General features: G+C 52.9%; 1 protein-coding gene across 1 annotated transcript in view; it reads right to left on the bottom strand.

Annotated features, from left to right (window-relative positions):
* Positions 1-19,337, bottom strand: part of LRRC75A (leucine rich repeat containing 75A) — a 95,589-nt gene extending 76,252 nt beyond the window's left edge. The window contains exon 1 of the mRNA XM_069791304.1: positions 19,024-19,337. Coding sequence (XP_069647405.1) covers positions 19,024-19,287 — 264 coding nt within the window. The 5' untranslated portion in view covers positions 19,288-19,337. The remainder of the gene's footprint in view (positions 1-19,023) is intronic.
* Between the last annotated feature and the right edge of the window lie 1,535 nt (positions 19,338-20,872).

The raw sequence follows: 20,872 nt of genomic DNA on the forward strand, positions 1-20,872 counted from the left end.
CTCAGCGGTACAAAGGTGCATGAAGATGCAGGCATCTCCCCCCATATTTTGAAAAGGCTGGTCCCCAGCCCTACGGCAGCGTGAGCTTATTGAATTAATCCTGATAACCACACTGCTTAGTCCCTCCAGGGTGAAATCACTGAGGGAATGGAAAGTATTTCTTACACTCCCGAGCAGCCGCAAGCGAGGCACTGCATTAGCCTCTCCTGGGCAGCCCTACCGAACAGCCGTCAAGTGCCTCACACTCAGCAGCTTTTCAAGGTGCAAGGGCAGATGATTTCCCTTAAAATCCCTCCTCAAGCCCCTCTGGTCTCACCCTGGGCATCTGGCAGAGCCCTCCTCTCCGGGAGGTGCTTGCCCCTGGAGCTCATCAGCCACTGGTAGGACCTTTCCTCTGTCCTCCACTGCAGGCTCAGATGCATTTACTGATACGCACCGATCCCAGCTCATCCCCTCTTTCACTTAACCACTGTCCTTCTTGTCAGCTTTGATGCCTCAAACCCCATGTGGGGTATGCAGGGAGTCTTCCCCTGAACATAGCGGAGAAACTGAGTCACAGCAAGTTAAACCCGCAGCCCCAGACTCACACTCTGCGTTCTGCCTTTAACATCCACATTTGCAAACACCTTTAGTTGGGAGGCTACGGTTCTGCTCTCCTCCTTCTCCTTCGGGATATCTTCTCTCATGCTTGCCAAGTCAGAAAACCACTTAAATACCTGATTAACTATAAGCACATGTTTAAGTCCCACTGAAGCCAAAGGGTTTTGATTAGCAGAGGACTTAATACAGGTTTTCGCTAAGGAAAACTTCTCCATCCCAGTCCCTTCACAGCAGCACAGGGTACGATTCGAGAAGTGATGGCCAGGACACACCACGAACATCAGCTCGCCAGAGCGCAATGCAACTTAAGTGACCAGGGGAAGAGCATTTTGCACAAAATCAGGCAACGAGATCCCAGGAGATGCAGGCAATTTACAGGCTGGGCTGGTCCGAGAAGCGCTCTGCCCTGCGAGAGCCAGCGCGCTAACTCGCCAGCAAACATTTCCAGTAAGTGCTGTTAAGATCCTCCTCTTCATTTCACCACACATCACTGCAGAAAGGCTTGAGGGTGGTGGCCGCTGGCCTCTCTCCTCTGAGCCCCAGGGGCTGTCTGGGATGCGACAGATTAACCCACGCGTGGCCAGAGAGCCCCTGCACTTGGCCAAGAAGAGGTATTCATCCCAGATTTCATTGGGGGTGCTGAACAGACACAGAAAATAAACAGCCTTTCTACTGTGCTCCATGCCTCTTGCCCCGTTTGTAGGCTCTGAGTCCTCTACAAGGGAGAAGAGCTGCTCTCTACACCCCCAAACCCACAGCAGCACCCCCAAGCCAGGCAGGCTGGGAGGTGGCAGGGAGAAGCAAGTGTAACCCCTCCTGCCCACCCAGGACCTCCCTCCTGCTCACAAAGGCAGCAGTACCTCTTGTTCAGCAATAAGAGGTGTCAAAGTCCTGTCCGCCCCGATTAAAAATGAGACTATTTCTGCTTTGTTTGACAGTCAGGGCCATTAAACTGCTCTTGTTGATATTTCATTTTCCAGTGAAGATGCCAGCAGCGTGCGCCAGGATGACCTAGACAGAAAATATACCTTTTCCCAGGAAGCTTCTGCAAAAGAAATTCAGCACGTGATGGATTTGTGGTGGTGCAATGCCCAGCAGATGATAGCACGCTATTAGCCGACACTTGTGCGTGACAATAACCACGCCTTGAGCTCACTTTGCAGGAGACAGCTTCGTGGAAAACCTGCTGCTCCCACTGCTGAGTCACGCCAGAGCTCCTGCACTTCCAGCTGATGCAATGCAGATTTCAGTACAGGCTTTTGCTTCTCGTAGCTCCTAACCTGATTAGGAGTTTCCCTCCACCAGTGGCTTCTACTCAACCTCCACTGTTGGGGCCCAAGATGAGGACCAAAAGGACCACCAGTCAGTCCCAGTAACAAGGCAGGAGGCAGCTCTAGAAGAGGTTTACACTGGAGATCGCGATTCCTGTGTCAGCTCCTGCTTCATATTTTCACACCCACAGAAGCACGGCGGAGCTCCGCGCCCTGGCACTGAGGATAAAAGCCCAGACTTGCACAGTTGGTTCTTACAAGTTTAGCATGGTCAGAGAGGCCAAGATGCAAGAAAAAAAATTGTGCCGGCAGTGAGCTGTGGCTCACGGCACTCCACTGACTGAGGTCCTCCTCCACCTGAGGCCGATCTGCATCTCGCAAACACCCAGCTCCACACAAACAGGTTCCTTCATTAGGAAAGTAGAACCTTTGCACCAGCAAAGAGTCACTGTTTGCACAGAACAGGCACTGCTGACTCAACCATTAGATATCCAGTCTGGAACCAGACAAAGCAGGAGTTTCCACTGAGGGATGGAGGTGCCCAGCAGGCTCCAGGGGTTTCCTTCTTGGAGAGCGACAGTAAGGGATGAAAGGAGGAAAGGATAGCTGGTGCTTCACTCTGGGATTTTTGGCACTGGTTTTCTTTCAGGTGGAAAAGCCTGTGCTTCCAATGAAGATGCTGATATAAACCTCCACGGGATGGCTCTGGGACGAAGGCTCATAGCATCCAACATGTCAGCTGGTCAGGGCAACCCTCAGGTCCTTCATCTTAACATTCTGCAGTCTTCATCCACAGAGAAGCAAAGCAGTTTTTCAGTTAACACGTTGGCTACCCAGCCTTCCCGCTACCTTGTCCCAACCTGGCAAAGCCCCCAAAACCACACTGAACTGCACTCGAGTGCCGAGGTCTCCTTGAAGTGGATGGGCACTAAACAGAAGTGTTATTTCAAGCACATCTTTCCAGGCTTTCTTTTCAACTGGGCCCTAGATAAACTTTCAGCTGCATCTTCTGAACTACAACAGCCATCCCAGCTCCAAATGGCTGATCAGTTGCCCAAGACCTGTAGCCTGCACATCCAGCACGAAGGCACAGGTCTTCCGATGGACCAGCTCTTGTCATCTCCGGCCCCGCAAAGCCCGGGCTGTCAGCTGCATACTGGCATCTTCAGGCACCACATTGGAGAAACCACATGCTCCACCATGGTGATCCAGCACGAGCATGGGCTGATCTCTCCATTCAGCACGTGGCTGGCAAGTCAGATCAGCCCCTCCATCCCAGCCCTAATGGCTTTAGGTTGTTATCAGTACACGCTGTTGGCTTTTCCTCTATTTATTCTACTGCAGATCCTTCCTCCTCCAGCAATTCCTGGCATCCTTTTGAATTTCACTCCCCAAACGTGGCTGTTGACCCCCAATACTGCTGCTGACTCCACCGGGGTCCAACACGCACCAGCCTCTGGGGCAGGTGTCCCCATGGCTCACGCTGGGTTTTCTCTTGTTCACTACAAGTAGCCAATTTCTAGAGCAGTTTTTGCACCTGGGAAACTTGCCCATGAGTTCCACTCACGTAGTCTGTAGGAACAGCCAAAACCTGCCTTTACAGAAACCTAGGACAAACATCAGCAAAGCACCCAGCAAGAAAAGCCTCTGTCTCCATGCCCTGGGCTATTTCCCTTTTTCCTTACAATGTAACACCACCCCAGGAAGAGTCCCCAGCCAGAAGCAGAGGTCTGAAATGCCCGCGGTAACAGAGTACCCTGCTAAACCCTGGTCCTTCTCCGCGGGTGGCTGAGCCTTCCTGGGAAAACTAAACTAGACCCCTTGAAATGTTATGGGCAAAGAATATTTCCACAGGTGCTAGAACAAAGTCTTTGGCTTGAAACTCCCACCACAGCTCTGGCATTACAAGCCGGGAACATTTATTTTCCAACTTCAAAATAGCCAACACTAATATTTTTGACCACCAGTTTCTCCTGAAGTTAACAGTAGAGAAAGAAGAAACCTAGAAGCCTTTAGGATGCAGGACCAACTTCTTAATATCGTTTTCCAGATACAACCACAGGGCTGAATAATCGCTGAAACCTGATGCAAGACGACGAGCTGAGCAAGAGCAAAGCCAGGATGAGCTCATTGCGCAGCCCCATCCACCAGCAAGCCGAGCTTTCCCTTCCCTGCTACGGTCCCACCGAGACATCCACAACCCTGGGCTGAAATTCCTCAGTTGGCCATAAGAGAGCTGATTTCAATATCATGACAGCCCTCAGACGTGACTAATACAGTCTTTGGGCTGGTTTCCAAGCGTAGAAGCAACTGGCCCATGGTGAACCAGACACCCACAGCCTCACACACACGTGACGTGGGTAAACCACGGTGTTCGCATTGGGCTGGGGTGGCATTTAACACAGAATAACACCAAACGTGTCTTGGGACCTTCTTCCCCCACAAGAAACACCAGGGAATCATGCTTGAAGGAAAGCCTCCTTTTGCAAGACTGATCCAAAATTCACCAATGACAAGTAGAAAAGGTTGGAAAAACCTGCTTTCGGGCTGACAAGCAGACTCAATTTGCATGATCGCTTTCCTTTTTTTCCCCTTATCTTTCCCAACGTGCACATTCAGAAAGAGATAAAGAGCAGCCACCCTGAGCCCCTGTCGTGGCTCTGCCACCTCCGGACACTGCCATCCCTGTTCTTGGGACTTCCCTGCTCCAGCGGACGCTCCCCTTCCCCTTTACCAGAGGGATGTTCAGCCTTTATGCCCCTCCATTCCCTCTGCAAGGCGAGTAGGGCAGATGCTTTCCCCCATTACACGGGTTTTGGAGGGGTGATGAAGGCAAAGACCGTGAGGTGCCCAGCTGCTGCAAGAACGGAGGCGTGAGACCCCGTCCGCCTGCTTCCCAAGAGCGATACACCTTTGCTCTTCTTCTATTAGAGCTCAGCCCTTGCAGACCCTTTTGGCCAAGCTGATCTCGCCCACAAACCAGCTTCTTTTGGCTTGCCGAGGGCTTTCTCCTGACCTCCACTCAGGACTGAGCACAGCCTGCCAGCGTCGGGCAGTGAAGCTGCGTCTCTCCCCACACACCACGGTCCTGCTGCGACCTGCTGGTGCTGCTTGCTCCCTCCATATCGCCGTCTCTGTTCCCCATTTAGCTGCCATAACAGTAAAAGTTGGGTCAGGCCAAAATAGCATGCCTCCACAGGTACATTGCACACAAGCACATAAACACACACACACGGTAGAAGCTCATAACCCCCAGGTCCTACTCCAGAACCCAACTGCAAAACCAACTTTTCCTTCTCCCAATTCTTTCTTTTGCTTTGTGCAACTCATGCCATTTAATTAGCAGCACAGCCTGGAGTGCCCGAGCTGCAAATCAGCCCTGCGGCATCCCACCGGCTCATGGACAGGTCAGTCAGAGACAACATGTCCAGAGATAGAGTTTGGTCAGTGTTGGGTCCCACCAGGATTTTGCACGTGATGCTCAGGAGCAAGATGTCATTCTTGTCCTTCTGCAATCAATGGAGGCGGCACTGTGAAATGACCTAAACCTGCGGGAGCAGCACTTTATTCCTGCCTTTGGGATTATTTCAGGCTTCCATATTTTTCCTCCGGCACTGTCTCCTCTGAAGGGAGGGCACATAAGCAAACACGAGTCCTTCTAGAAAATACTGTTGATTTACACGCTGCAGCAACACTAAAAGAGAACTTTTTAAAAATGGCTTGCAGGAGAGGAGTTTAGCTTATTTATATTCTTTGTGTTGGTGGAGAATAGCAGCTGATGGGCAAGAGATGAAAGCACCCCAAGCGGATATTTCTTACCACGTTTCAGGGAGTTAATCTCATCAGAGAAGTGCTTTACGTCTGTTTGAACAGGGATGGAGAGGTTCACCAGAGCCAAACCTCATGCTCGTGATGACGGGCTGACCCTGTCACCTGCACCATGCCGAATTCTCCCCCCTCCTTCTCTGTACAGCAACAAGGTGGGAAGAAAAACAGAGGGAAGACCAACCAGCCCCAAGCCATGCATGCAGAAGGTCAGAAAGAGCACCCATGCCGTTTCTTTTTTGCAGTTCAGCCTATCCACTTAATGACCAGTGCCATGTACTGGAAAGTCAACTCATGGTACAGTTACGGCAGCCAGTCCCCATGTGGGAGCAGGGACCTGCTGTGCCGGTTGCTGCACACACACAGACCCATGTTGCTTATGATGCACCCAGGAGGTTTACAGAGATGCACGCATCCTAAAAGCTGGGACAACCCGGAGGCCTAGCAGCTCTCGGAGCTGCTGACACCCTCGTCCTAAAGCAACAAGGCGAGAGAGAAGAAATGCCTCTTCTGGCATTTACCTGTGGAAAGGACTGGATTTTTATACTCAAAAAGGAGATGTCAGAAAGCAGATGTTGTGCACGCACAGTTCAAAGACACCTTTTTCCGCTGCTTAAGCCAAATCAATGAAATAACTCAGTTGAATACTTAAAGCACGCTTGCACTAGCGAGTGCCAGGGAAGAGGAGCTTTCCCTAACGTGAGTCCCCACACACCCCGACGGATGCGGCTCCAGAGCACACTCCTACTTTACACACGGGGAAACTGAGACGCGAAGGAACTTATCAAACGCAGAGTCCTCGGCAGCATCGGCTGGGGCTACACCACCCTGCTACGAATAACACCGGCCACGGCGCATTCGACACACCGCCATCTCTCGTTTGGGGCAGAAACAGGGCTTTCACCTATGTCCATCGAGTGCTCGCTTGGGTCGGGGTCTTTCCCAAGCCCGTCGTAACACGGACGTCGCAGCTCTGCCACAAGTAATGCCACAGAGACGTGGAAGGACCCTGTTTGCATCACCCACGCTGGTGTTTTTAAGGCCACTTAGGTATATGGATAAGAGCTACACTTTTAATCTGAAGAGAGGATGAAAAGCACAGCCTCACGCTCAGCGATGGTGAGAAGAGGAGGCGAGGGCAGCAGGCACAGCTCCATACCTGCAATAAACAGGGCCACGCTGAATGCTCTTAATTCTCCTCCAAAGCTATCAAGCGCAGCCCGCTGTTCAGACCGGCTGTATAAATTGCAGCCCTCCACCCCACTCGCCGGGCAGGCAGTCTGTAATTCCCATTATACAGCCTGACAGGTTGGTAATGGCACACATAATAATATATTGATTTTGTCTGCAGTATGAGAGGCTGCCAGGCAGCCCGAGGAAGGGGATCGCCGACATGAGGGTTTCCTCTCAAAACACCTTCAGAAAAATGAGAGGCTGATTGGGAAGGTAATGGATGAGACCATCAGCTGGGGCAAATTAACTCCACTTTTTGCAGGGTGCTTCAAAAGCCTCCCACCTTCCCACCCCAGGACTCAATCAGCACTGCGATTTACACCACGGGGAACTGGGAACCTTGCCCCTATCTTACAGGAATATATCATTGAAGGAAGGTTACTAGGTTTTGGGGGTTAAGGGAAGAAATTAAGTCTTTCTCATGTTTTATCCCATGCTTGTGTGGTTTTATTTCCAGCATAAGATTTTTAACCTTCAGGTAGAGCAGAGGCTGTTCTGGGTTGGGATCTGGTATTTGGCACTTGGGTCAGAGGGAAGAAGCTTGGAAAGTAAAATCTTCCTTGAAGACTTTCCTAGTAACTTCCCTGTCTGGCAGCAGAGAATTTGGATGCTCCTCTGAGGATCCATCTTGGCAGGTGCCTCCAAATTGGGGGTAAGCGAGGTACAGCAGCTACAGGGGTGGGATCCTCCCAGATTGCTCAATCTCTTCCAAGAAACCCAATGGTAAAGGTGTTTGGCTCAGCAAAGAGATTAGTAAATGCCCAACCTTGCTAAGGAAGAATTAAGGAATGGGTTGCACAAAGATTCAATTCAGTGATATTAAAATTCAATTAATACTGCTATTTAAAATAGCTTTAAACATTAAATACATTTACTTTAAAACACTCATTTCAAAGAAGCAATTTAAGATGATGCCAACCTATGGTCATGCTTTAATATTAAACAACTTAGGTTAGCCCAGGCAAGCAGGACGTGCCAGCTGCCAAAGCTTCAAGGAAAGTCACTGATGAAAACACAGCCAGAAAAGACTGAAGTACAAACACAGCTTTTGGGGAAGTCTGGCTCTCTCACAAGGACAAAGGAAATGTCTTCATTTCAGTTAATTCACCTAGTCCAGCTCAACACCAAAGTTCAACAAGTCAATGAACGAATCGGGCGTACAATAGAGAAATGCACGTTTTCCAATCTGCAACCTGAGAGGCTAAGATCGCTAATTATGGTGACCAGAAGTGTAATTCATTATGTACAATTAATACTCCAGTTTATGAATCAACTAGTTTTAAATGTGGAATGTGTTTTGAGACGGTTACTTTGTCTGCCCTACATAACCAGCATATTTTGAGTTTATTAACTGATCAAATAACATTAAAATACTAGTTTTCTGCATTTTAAACTCTTGTTTTCATCTATGTAACTTGAGTCAGAAATACAAAAAAATAAATCAGTTCTGTAAACCCAAAATTCACCATTTCCCACCAGAACAAAAACATACAAAATTAATCACCCAGCCGAACAGCTGCCTAAATAAACGCCCCCAGATCCACCAGGCTCCTTGCTCAGAAAAGGAAGTATCCGATTACACCAACCAGAAGCAGCTTTTTACAACCAAACCGGAAAACATCCTCTTTCTTACAGAATGACCAAAAAAAAAAAAATTTAAAAAAATCCTACCCACAAAAAACAGACTGCTTAAATCAAGATTCCCTCCTTGCTGATTTTGGCTGCGGTCACCACCATGGATATAGGTCATTCACACTCGCATCCCAAATTGCTTCACACTTTCTGCCTTCGCCCAGGAAGCCCATAGCAGCCATCAGGAATGAGATTTCCCCCAAATTCCTCCTTCTTCCAATCCTGGAGGGGGCAGAGCTGTATCCAAATAGATGGTATATATGGAAATATATGAAGGAACGCTAGAATGAAGCAAAGCTTTGCTAGCTCTGTCTACTGGCCACCATGGGTCAACAGGGACCTTCAGAGAAGGGACCATCAAGGATGGGCTGTTTGGACAGGTCTGAGTCCTGCTTCGGCACAGATTTCTGCTTCACCACCCTGATTTTGATGAGCTCAGGCTGGACCAGGGCCTAGGGCTTATTCAGCACAAGCAAAACCCGTGGTAGACGTTGCGGCGGGTACGATGCATCCCTCGTGCGCAAGAGTTGGGGCTCTGCCCCAATGTGCTCTTTTACCTTTTGGGGTTTGAACCCCTCAGGTCCAACCTGAGGCTCTTGCCCCCACATTTGCCATCTCACGGGACTTCCCCAACCTCCTGCTTTCCAATTCCCACTGGAGGTGCCCCAAATCACGTCAGAGGGATGCTACCGGTCCCCACCACAAGCACCGTGCTCTGCGGGACCGGCTCTGCAGGCAAGGTGGGAACGGGGACAGAGGTGTCCTAGCAAGAACCCTCAGCACATCTCCGGCTAAAATAACCATTTCCCACCATAGACTGCAAAAGGCTGAGGACACGTCTGCTCTCCTTCCTCAGCAGATTTTGCTTTCCCCTACTGGGATTTAATTGTTGTGCCAAAAAGATCCACCCGGCCTTGGGGAGGATGGGGGTGAAGGAACAGCTCTGCAGAATGAGATAGTAATTAATTGCTTGCCAGCTCCCAGCCATCCCCCTGAGTGGGCTCTACGCATCCCCAGAGATGGAGTCAGCTCTGGGAGCGTTTCCCAACGTGGTACCCAGCCACGGGACCAGCAGCTCCCAGGCACAGATTTGCTTAAAGCCCCGTGCTCTTTGGTCACACGAACACGGGGAATCTCTGCCTTTGCACAAAGAAGATTGCTGCCTGCGAGAGATGAAGATACAAGAACCGTTGTCGTTATTGTTGGGTTTTGGTATCACGTTTTCCGAGCTCATCGTGCCTCAGAGGGGGAGGAAGCAACAGACGGCGCTCACTCACCTTGGCATGTTTTGCATGCTGAGGTTTAGAAAACGGTGCTTCACCTCCTGCGTGGCTGGAGGTCCCATCCCCAGTGGGTGCCACGGCATTCCCCCAGCTGGGTGAAGGCAGGGGCCAGCGCTTGCCCCGTTCCCCCAGCTTGGCCGAACTGCTCTGCACCCTACAGCCCACGCCGGTGGCTCACCTTTTCTAACCTGGCATACTTTTGCTTTCCCAGCTAGCATTCATTTTCTCATTTTCTGTAGCTAAAAGTAAAGCAAGGAGCTGAGAAACCCAGCACGCACCTCCCCATCCTTCAAAGAAAGACTCGTATCCATCCCCTGCACTTAAGGGGCCTGCTTGGAGCGCAGGCTGGTTGGCTGGGCTTTCCTTTAATTAATTAATGTTCTTTTCGACTCAATTACTACTAGAAGTTTAGGCACAGTGCCTCAGAAATAATCTCTTGTGCAACACGAGAATGCAATCCCCTGCCCCCCATGAGGACGCCCGCAAACATTGCAAAACCTCGCAGGGACGGGCAGGCGGAGCAGCGCCAGAGGGAAGCAGGAGCAGGGCTGCAGCAAAGCAGCCCTGGAAATGCCGCTGCTATTTCCCAGAAACCAACCTGAAAGGCAAAGGGGACGTTAAAGAACTGAAAGCAGCAGACGGCAGCCTGATCTGCTACCTGTGGATAGCAGATCTCACGGAAACCCTCCGTGGGCCAACAAGGACGCGCGGGCTGTTGGAACCCACGCAAAACCCAGAAAGCATCTTGTAAAGAAATTCCTCCACCGATATCAAACCTGAGTCCTGGTCTGTAACAGCAAGAGCGCCAGGCCTCTAGGAAGATTATATTATAATATAAAGAGGCCTTAAGGAATGAGATATCCATCGAGATACCCAAAGGCACGAGGAAGGAGGCAGCTCCCTCCCGTCAGCTCCGGCGCGTGTCTGAGGCTCTCCCTTGAGCCGGCGATGCCGTGTGCTCAAACCCTTGCACAAAGAAAGTATCGCCGACTTTGAAAGACACAAAGTCTGAAAGGTAAAGAGTCTTGAAAAGATCTGAGGAAGCTGGAAGGCTCAAAGCAGCTTCTGCTTGCAAAGCAGCAAGGTCAGAGCCAGGAGAAATTGGAGCTAAAACCTTCTGCTTGGGGAGGAATGGAAAGAACAATTTGCTTTTGCTTTTAGAGGCAAGATTAAATTTACCATTCACTGGTCTTTTCTCCAAAATTGGGAGGAGAAAGAGGCTGAGATACACAAAAGAGAGAAAGGCAATTATGCATTAAATCACATTAGGCTTTTGGCTGGGACCTGCAGAAGAAGTGAAGTGCTAAAAAAATCCAAGTTAAATGCTAAAAAAATCCTGTATCTCTTTGTACAACAATGAAATTAATATTAATATATAACCCTCTCCCTTACCTAAGAGGAGAACCATGGTCACCAACCCCCCAACACATGGAATGTTATTATTGATCTAAAACTATCAAGAAGCTACAACAAACTGAATTTCAAGTGCATCCCCCTGTATCCCTGCCCCCTGAGACACCCTGCACGCCCAGGCACACCATCACAGCGCAGGTCCCACCGCTGGGATCTGCAGGTAGGTCTCTCCCCGCTCAGTCGTCACACCCACGCGCTGACAAGAGGGAGACGACGACGTCCTTAGACACAGGGGTTTTACAGTTTGAAGCAAGATAAAAAGGAAAAAAAAAAAAAAGAAGGAAAAAAAGGTACATGCCAGCCCGTCTGAGGGCTGGAGCCCCAAGCTGCCTGTATTTTGCATCAGATACGAAAGCAGCAGCAGCCTAGGGGGGGAAAGACACATTCCTGCTATTATATAAACAGATAAAGTGCTGAATAGAGGCTGGCTTGCCAACTGCAACCATTAACCTCTCCCAGATTGGAGATTTCTGGCTCCAGTGAGGGCACAGGCAGGACCTCCTCTTCTCTTCAGGAGCAGCTGCCTGCTCACCGCCCCAGCCCAGCCTAACCCAGCCCAGCCTAACCCAGCCCAGCTCTGCAGGTCCAGAGGAAGGAAACCAAGGTCTGACCCACCAGTTTCATCTCCAACCCTTCCAGACGAGGCAGCCCCGTGCCGCATCACCTCCCGGATCCTGAGCTATGGCATGCGTGGGGAGCCACCACCTCCCCGGGCACGCGGCCCTCTGAGCCAGCAGCAATTCCAGAAAGGTCAGCAGGGGACCCTCGGCAAACTGGCCACGGAGGGAGCTCATCCAGGACACGCTCCTCAGATGCAAGCGGATATACGAACACGGATCTCGCCCCTGCTCAGGCTTTATCCCTGCAGCAAGCAGGGCCTGCCCGGGTGCATTACGTGTGTTGCATTAATGCATCCGCTAGCAACACTGATTTCTTAGGCGTGTGATTCCCCAATCCCAGGGGGGACATCCCTGCTAGAAGAGAAAACCCGCTCTGCTTCGTGCCAGCGGCAGGGCGAGCATCGCTGCGGCACAGGGGGGCTCCAGGGATTGAGCCCACGCTGCCAAGCACGTATTGCCTCTGTCATCCCCAGCATCGCCTGACTTTCCCCTCCCTCCCTGCATCTCAGCATCCCCCAAAGACACATTTTCCTTAGGAGGAGCAGTGCCAGCCACCTTCCATGGAGTTAATTAAAACCAGGCTGGCTCGGATGCCAAGCAGACACCAAGACGCATCCACCTGTGAATCCCAAGGGGGAAGGAGAAAGAGCAGAAGGAGCCGGGATGGGAAGCAAGTGGAGAAAGGACGCTGCAAGAGAGCAGCTTGCAGCAGGGCAGGGTTAGGGAGCATGGCGAGGAGACCAGAGACCCCACTGGGGGCAGAAAACACCCCACCGCCGCCAGGCACGGTCATTTGCTGTCGACGCCTCCAGCGGCCTAAGGGTTAAAAATAATCGTGAGGACCGCTGGTGGTTTCATCAGCAACCCAAACCAGAGGAAACGAGTGCTGATCCCAAAACCGCCCCACCGAGCTCGCAAGACGAGTTACCCAACTTCCACCGTGCGGTGCCCGGAGCCGCGGGCAGAACGAGCACCCGGCCTCGGCCCCCGCTCCCCGTCCCCGGGACCTCCCGCTCGCAAAAACCCAAGCCCGAAGCCGCGAACCTCTTCATCCCTGCCCTCCTGCCGGCAGCTCGCAGGCTGCGAGGAGCTGAGAAACCCCAGCCTCGGTCACCTCTGACGCGTCGGCTGGTCTTGGTGCTCAAGAGGAAGGACCAGGCGTTGGCTCGCGTGGTAGAAACGACGCTGCCGAGGTCCTCCAGCATCCCCGGAGGCCACGGGATGGTCTTCACGGAGATGATGCCCCACGGCTGGCGTGCACAGAGTCAAGAGCAAGCGCCGAGTGGCACAATCCAGCTACGAGGCACCCGCAGGCTGCGGCTAAGCTGCATCGTATCAGGCAGACCGCAGCGCTCCCCAAGGTCTGCTCTAGATGTCCGTAAGCACGTCCAACCACGCGGCCGAGAAAGAACGTTTAAGCAGTTTTGGCATCGGCAGGGCTGAAGCGCATGCTTCGAGGCTGGTGCAAAGCCGGGGGCCGGCATCCTTTGGGGAGAAAGTTTGAATCTGAGACAAGGCGGCGCCGAAAAACATCCCCTTCGTCCTGATGAGCTGCCAGAGACACTGCAATCATCGCAAACCCAGCTCTATGGGGATGTACCATGCAACAGCATCTCTCTTAAGCGTAGGTTGGAGGAATAAATAAGCCTAAAAGCACTCCTGACCCACAGCGGGTACCACGAAGGGGCACACTGTGTAACACACAAAGTATAACACGCAAACCGGGCCATGAAATGCTTCAGGAGCTTTTACTGAGCGCACAAAGTTACACCAAGGGGCCAAATTGCATCTTCGCGGGTGACTGCTTTGCAAGCCCGCCCGGGTGTAACGCTGCCCAGAGGGTCTGAACTCAGGTAAACCTTTTCCTCCCCACCCCAGCATCTCCAAGCACCCATGAGATGCTGGAGCCAACCTCCCAGGAAGGTTTGGGAATAAACCAGTAATTCCCAATATTCCCCAATAATTCCCTAGCCTTCCAAGGAAGGCTGCCGGCCTTTTGATGTGTCATTGCTCCCTCCCGGGCTGCCCCAGCCGTCAGCCGTGGCTCTCCGCCTCCACAGCCCGGCACCAAACTCTCCCCAACAGCTCCCGCCTCCCCAGAAAGTGTAAAATCCCGAGCGCTGGGGCGAGAAACTAGGGACGGGGAGGAAGGGCTCGGTGTGATATAAATCACAGGGACAACTGGGGTAAGTCAGCTGCCATTTAAAGCACTTACCAACATTAATTAAGCAGAAGGACTGCCCCTAAGAATTGCTTTTTAATTTTATCACGCAGCCCTTTGCTCTGGTGTAGCGGGAAGGCCACAGGAGCACAGAGTGAACTGTCTCTACATTAGCCATATTTAAATTTATTTTTTTACTATTCCCCCTGGCCAAGCCCCCTCTTACAATGAAGATATTCATCATTTAATTAATAAAGCATCCCTGTGCCACGCAGTCCCCATGGCACCAGGCAGCTGCTCAGAAGTAGCAGACATTTAATCGCTGACCCAGCAGGGTGGACGTTGGGACACGTCGTGCCTTTTTCCCCCCCAACCGCTGGCTGCAAAACCCAAGGGTCGGCCTCGGACGGGGTGGGGGGACCCCTGCACCCACGGCAGGGATACTTTTGGGGGATAAGACTGTGGGGATCGCAGGCTGCCCATGGCAAAGAGGCAGCTGCCTGCACCACAGGCACAGGGTCTGCACGGCTCAGTGGGCATCAGAGCACGTTTGCCCCCAGTCCCTTCTTGCGATTTGGAGTTTTCGTGGTGTCTTTGCCCATTTGGGGCCCAGACCCCTCTTCCCCTGCCCTTCACACCCTGCCACCGCCCAGGCGAGGCTGGCGTGAGCAGAGAAGCCACCTTACAAGTCATGCAGCTTTGCTGCACCTTGGACCTTGCCATTTGGCTCCTAGCCATCTTCATGCCCGGAGGTTTTATTACAATACTTTGCTCTCTTTTTCCCTTTTTTGGGGGGGGTTAATTCCCGGAATTGTTGTACACCTCCTGTCCCATGCAGGTGATGCCCAGAGCCGGCGGATGCCTCCTCCTCCTCCTCCCCTCTCCCACCAGCCCAGCTCTGCCGGAGCAGCAGCAACAGCCCAGCAAAAACTCCACGTCGAGCCATAACCAATGGCAAATTCTTTGAGTGAAACGTAATGTGCTGGGAAGCGCTTCACCATTTCACTTGGGAAAATGATCCGTTTGGCAGCAGAGAGGAGGAAAACATGCTTTGTTTTACAAATCCTCTCCCCAGCAGGAGAGACACTCCCAGAATTTAATATACTGACAGTGCTTGGCTGCTTTAACCACTGAAACCCAAGGGTGCATCAAAAAAAAAAAAAAAAAAAAAGTAAAAAAAAGGTACACTATATAATATTAAAGCGTATCCTATTCCGCAGCTGGTGGAATCGGGCACAGCAATTTACCGGCACAGAGGAGCTGCAATTCTCCCACCTGTGATCGCCGGCACAGATGGGGTACAGGGTCTGAGAGCGGGGTCCCAGGTTTCCTCAAGTTCTGGACACCCTAATTAATTCAGCTTTCACGCTCTCTTAGGGTGAGGCCCTGCAGCAGCTCCTTGCAGCAAAGCAGAGAAGATGCTGACAGGTAAATCTAGGAAGTAGCTTTATAGCAGAGAAACTGGATTTAAAGTTATTCAGGGCAAGAATATCCACAAAAGGCAACTGGCTCCATCCAGGTGTCTAGCAAGCTTCTTGCAACCCCAAACTCCAGCCTCAATAAAATGTTAAGTATTTCACTGTATTTCCACTTATCCTCCAATGCGTTTAACTGCCAAAAGCATCCTACGTGCAGCATTGGCGAGGAGGGCAAGCACACCTCATCCAAAGAGGGCAGTGGACGGCACTTTTTTTGAGAGGGGATTTTAATTTTGCAGCGTGGGGTTTGGGCTCCAGGCAGTCGACAGCGTTACGAGGGCAGAAGGAAAGAGCAACCGGTATCTCTAGCTAAAGAACCTGTCGTTAAATTAGGCTGGCTGTGCCAAAGGAGCACATACCCTTTCGAATGGCCGCTGCCAGCTCCCGCACGCAGTAATAACAGGAGTGTTATTTTGAGGGCAGGTGGTGGGATCGAATTGCCTCCGCACCGGAGACCGCTTCTGACCTCTCCGAGGAGCAGTCTCGAAGCAAAGAAGTCTGTCTGCTGTTCGCCTTTTTTATCTTTTTTAAGCGCTTCGTATCTTAGCGCTTTTATAGTTGTTCGCAACCTCCAAGCATTCTTGGAAATGCTAATTAATCCTTACGAGAGCCTGTAAAGAAAACAGCATTGCTCCCATTTCAGGCAAGGGGAGCAGGACACATAAATTTGGTGAAATGCAAAAGGCCACGCTGGATACTGGTGCCAGTGGTGGGCCTGGAAGTGCAGGACCTGCCCGTGCTCCAGCACGACGTTTAAAATACGGTTTTGCTGCCCTGCCCTTTGGCTGATTATCAAACACAGCTTTTGTGGGAGCCCTGGCAGGCGGGAGAAGCCCCCCCCAAACCTCGTCTTGCAGGTTGTTATGTCAAGAAAAGCTGAAAAGCTGGTCAGCCTCAGGTCTGGCAACACCCTCATCCTGCTCAAAAAAAAAGGATGGAGCACCTCCAAACACGGGGATGCTGTCACCTACCCCCTCGCTAGCACGCTGGGCTGGCTTCAGAGCTTGGTGAAGTCAGTGGAAAGGCTCCCAGTGACGTAAATGGCTGGGATTTTCAAATAATAAAAAGTCTAAACGCAACCGAGAGCTGGGTACCAGGTCACTGGGTTTGCTCGAAAACCCTGGTTTTGCAGCAACATCAGCATCGCACGTTACATTAGCAACTACACGGACCAACCAACGCCACAGCCCCTCTGCGGCGGACGCCGTATAAATGGCTCATAGGAAAAGGTCTCTGTCTCACCGGGCTCACCCGTCCATCCCTCCCTGCAGGGGGAAGCTCGTCCTTCCCCCCAAATCCTCACTTTCAGGCTGGGACGCAGCAGGAGCTCAGCTCTCGAAGACTCCCACCCGCCTCGCAGCCCCAGCTCCTTGGGAGCAAACCGAGCATCCCTTGCAGCCACCAATGCACCCCTAAACCGCCACCTCCCAAAAGCCAGCCTGTGGAAAACCACAGCAATGGGGATTTGTTCAGTGGGGCATCCCACACGCGCTACCCGAAGGCAAGGAATAATACTGTCTCATTAAAAACCTGCTTCGAGTCTATTATAGTATCTAGGACAAAGTGTTCCCTATTTTGACACTCTGAGATATATTTTATCAGAGCGAGCTCTTCAGAAACACTCACTAACAAAGATTTATCTGACTGTAACAAGTTCCTCGCTTCCCCCAGCATTTTAAAATTCATTTCTAGCTTTTCCCCCCGGTAGTCAGATGATGGGATGCCCCCACGGTCAGATTTGTCATTAGGGCAGCCGCTGTGACATGTCCCAGCTCCCTCACGCTCTGCACGGCCAGCCCGCAGGGAGGGAGAGGACGGTCCAGAGCATCGCTGAGAAAAAACGGTATCTGAAGCCAGAGAGAACTTGGGAGCGACTCACGGTATTTCACAGGCACCAAGATTTATTTATTTGGGGGGTGTTTGATATAAACACCTTCTAAAATTAGCACCTGCCTTTCTGCCAGCTCCAATGGGCTGCTGGTGCAACGATAAAGTTTTGGCGTGGCTGAGAGGGTGCAACATTTGGGCACGGATCTGCTGCCTAACTCACGGCCACTTCTGTCCCACAGGGTTTTCTTGGCCACTTGCTCGACCCACGCGGCCGCACAGATCCCACCCGGACGGGTCACTGTCCCAAAGAGTTGCACCCCCAACTCTCGGGGAGGGAGTTCATCTCAGAAGAAGCACCTTATCTCAAGGTTGAGATTAAGTCGTGAGAGCTTTCTATAAATGAACGCAAACACATATGAAACTGTTCAGATTTCTCAGCTGGACTGCTCCAAAGATAGCCCTAAGTCACGTAAACCGGCTGGGCAGAGGGACCCTGGCTGATGGGGTAAATGGAATTGTGCCTCTGGGTGGGCTGAAGGGGGTCAGGGCACGTCCCTGAACAACACATCCACTTGCTAAAAGGTTAACAGGACCAGAAAATCGGGGGGGGGGGGGGGGAATGCAAAAAAGCAAACCCCAAACACAAAAACCAAGCAGAAAACTGTCAGACTCTGGACCAGCTGTGTTTTCACGTGGACATACTGACACTGAGCAGATCTACAGGGCAAGAAAGCAGCTCCCAATACCCAGTAAAGATCTGAGCAACTTTTCCCCAGGTGGTAGAACTGGTTACGCCAAACAGCTGGGTGCCTTGCAGGCTCCTTGGGAGAAAAACTGAGCTTGAAGATGCATCTGTTTTCAGTCTGCATGGAAAACTTGCTGGTTTTCAAAGGCCTGGGTACCCCAGAGCCTTGGAAATGCCCAGCACTTCGGTCTTTTTATCACCGTCTATCAGTAGAAAAGGTTAAATGCTAATTTGCTGGATACAGAGCAGTGCTCCGCAGCTGCCTTTCTGTTTGCTCACAGCAACTTTCCGTAGCGTTGCTTCTCAGCTAATGCCCAGCTCAAACAGACTTTCAAGGGGAAAGGTCTCGGGCTCCATACAATTAATTCCCCGCTCCCTCACAGCGTCTTGCACGCTCGTTTCTACAAGCCCCAGTCAACACCAGCAACGCTCCACCAAGTGATTGTGTGTCAAAAAGAACAGGATAAAAAGCAAAGCTGCCAACTCTCGCTATTTCTGAGCCAGGAAGAAAAGAGCTGATTCTCAAAAGCTGCTGGCTCAAATTGCCTCAGCGCTTTTACAGATCTGCTTTAAACACCAAACTTTTTGAAAGTTGAGTGGGAACCTCCTTGAGTGGGCTGTGCATACTGCAAATCCCAGAGCTATCAGCACGAGCAATGAAGGGAAAGGAGAAAAATACACCCGGCAGGGTTCCTCGCTGCAGACAATGCAAAGCACCTCCCCGGGGTTATTTTCCCATCTCCAGCACCACGACCACCCTCCAGCTCCCCAGCCGCTTCCCCAAAATGACGCCACGAAAAGTTAGACCCCGCAAAAACCGAGCGCGCCCCTTCTTCGCGCTTTCCAAACCGGCGTGCGTTTTGCTCCCAGGTTGCCTTTTCCCCACCACGCAAGCGGGCAACCCCCCCCAGGAGAAACCTGCCCATCCTCACCTGCCGTAGGTGCCTCAGCAGCTCGGTGGCCTCCTCCTGCTTCCCCTGCTTCACCAGCACCAGCATGTCCTGGATCATGCAGATCCGCCGGTGGTAAGGGGGCAAGCTGCTGCCACCACCCTTCCCAAACTTCTCGCCGGACTTCACCACGAGGGAGGCGAGGAAATCTCCCCTTTCCCTGGGGGGTACTTTCTTGCGGTGGTGGGCCGGGGGGCTCTCCCCGGTGCTGCCCGGCTGGCAACCCTTGGTCTGTTTGGTGCCCATGGTGTGTCGCTCCGGCTTCTGCAGCCCCAAAGTGGGGGGTCTTGAGGTTGGAAGCCACGGAGGGGGGGACACACAAAGGGGGCTGAGGGGGGCACAAGGGGATGGAGGGGATGCGCAGAGGGATGCACAAGGGGTTGGGGGATGCACAGAGGGATTTAGGGGTGCACAAGGGATACACGCAGGGGTGGGGGGGATGCACAAGGGGATTTAGGGGTGCACAAGGGATACACGCAGGGGTGGGGGGGATGCACAAGGGGTACACACAGGGATGCACAAGGGGTTTAGGGGTGCACAGGGGGATACACGCAGGGGTAGGGGGGGATGCACAAGGGGTTCAGGGAGCGCCCAAGGGGTTCGGGGGGGTGCGGGATGGAGCTCGGCTGCTCCGGGAGCCTTAGCAGGGGGGCCGGTGCCCGGCGGTGGGGCTGCTCGGTTCCCGCAAGCGGAGAAAAAACCGGCAGCGCCCGGCGGAGAAGAACCTCTCCGCGGCCCCGCCGCCGCCCGGTTCCATGGTTGCGGGGAAGCGAAAAAAAAAAAAAAAACCGGGATCCGAGCAGCTCCTTCTCCCGGGCGGCGCCAGCGGAGCGATGAAAGCGGCAGTGCTCAGCGCTGCAAAGCTCCGCGCAGCCCCCGAACCCCCCCCCCTCCCCCAAAAAAAGCAGCCCTCGCCTCCTCCTCCCACCGCCGGGGGGGGGGGGAAACCCACGACTTTGGGGAGAGGGGGGAGCAACTGTTGCGTGGAGAAGGGGCTTCCCCGGGGGAGGCGGCTCGGCTCGGCCGGTTTGTGGGGTGAGTGCACCGGGGGGGGGGAGAGGAGGGAGGGCCGGGGGCGGGCACCGTACACACCGAGGCAGGGCTTGCGGAGGAAGCTGGAGCCGGACGGGGTTCTTCCTTCCTCCGCCGCCGCCTTGAGTCCCGCGGGGCTGGGGATTTGCACCGAGGCGGGCTGGGGGGGGGGGCTTGGAGCTGGGGGGGGGGGGGGCTGCGGTAGGGGCGGGAGGCAGCGGGGAGCATCCCTGGTGGTGGTTCCCCGGGGGGAGACGGAGGGGTTTTCCCCGCTGTATTCTCTCCCCAAGGGATCTACAGGCACTTAGTGGCCCCGGTAGGAGGACCCGCAGGCAGCCCCCCGTCGGGTTCTCCGCTGAGCCCCTTCTGCGGGCTAAAACAGCCGGGACCGCTGCGGGGAGGGTGAGCCTGCGGGATTCCCAGCTCCCAGGGTGGCTGCCGTGCCACCACCGAGGTGCTCCTGCACCTTCTGGCCTCCTCCTCCCTCGCCTTCAGCCCCAGCTGGATGTCACCACTCGTGTCCTGCCATCCCCTGCCCCAGGCAAAGCCCCCCCTGCCCCCCTCAGCACCGTCCCTTGGGCACGCTGCTCCTGCCAGGAGTTCTCCATCCAATATTCCATCGCTCCTTATTTTCCAGGCACTCCGCTGGCAGGGCTTAGGGCACAGATTAAACCTCTTGGATAAAGATCGGGATGAACAACTCTTCCAGACAGGGACCGCTCACCTGCTGCGGGAGATAGATTGCTCGAGAAACGCCTGGGAGGAATAAACTTTGGACTGACGAGGCCCCAGCGGTAGC

Source organism: Haliaeetus albicilla, chromosome 9 (genome assembly GCF_947461875.1).
Source record: "Haliaeetus albicilla chromosome 9, bHalAlb1.1, whole genome shotgun sequence".
Taxonomy (NCBI): domain Eukaryota; kingdom Metazoa; phylum Chordata; class Aves; order Accipitriformes; family Accipitridae; genus Haliaeetus; species Haliaeetus albicilla.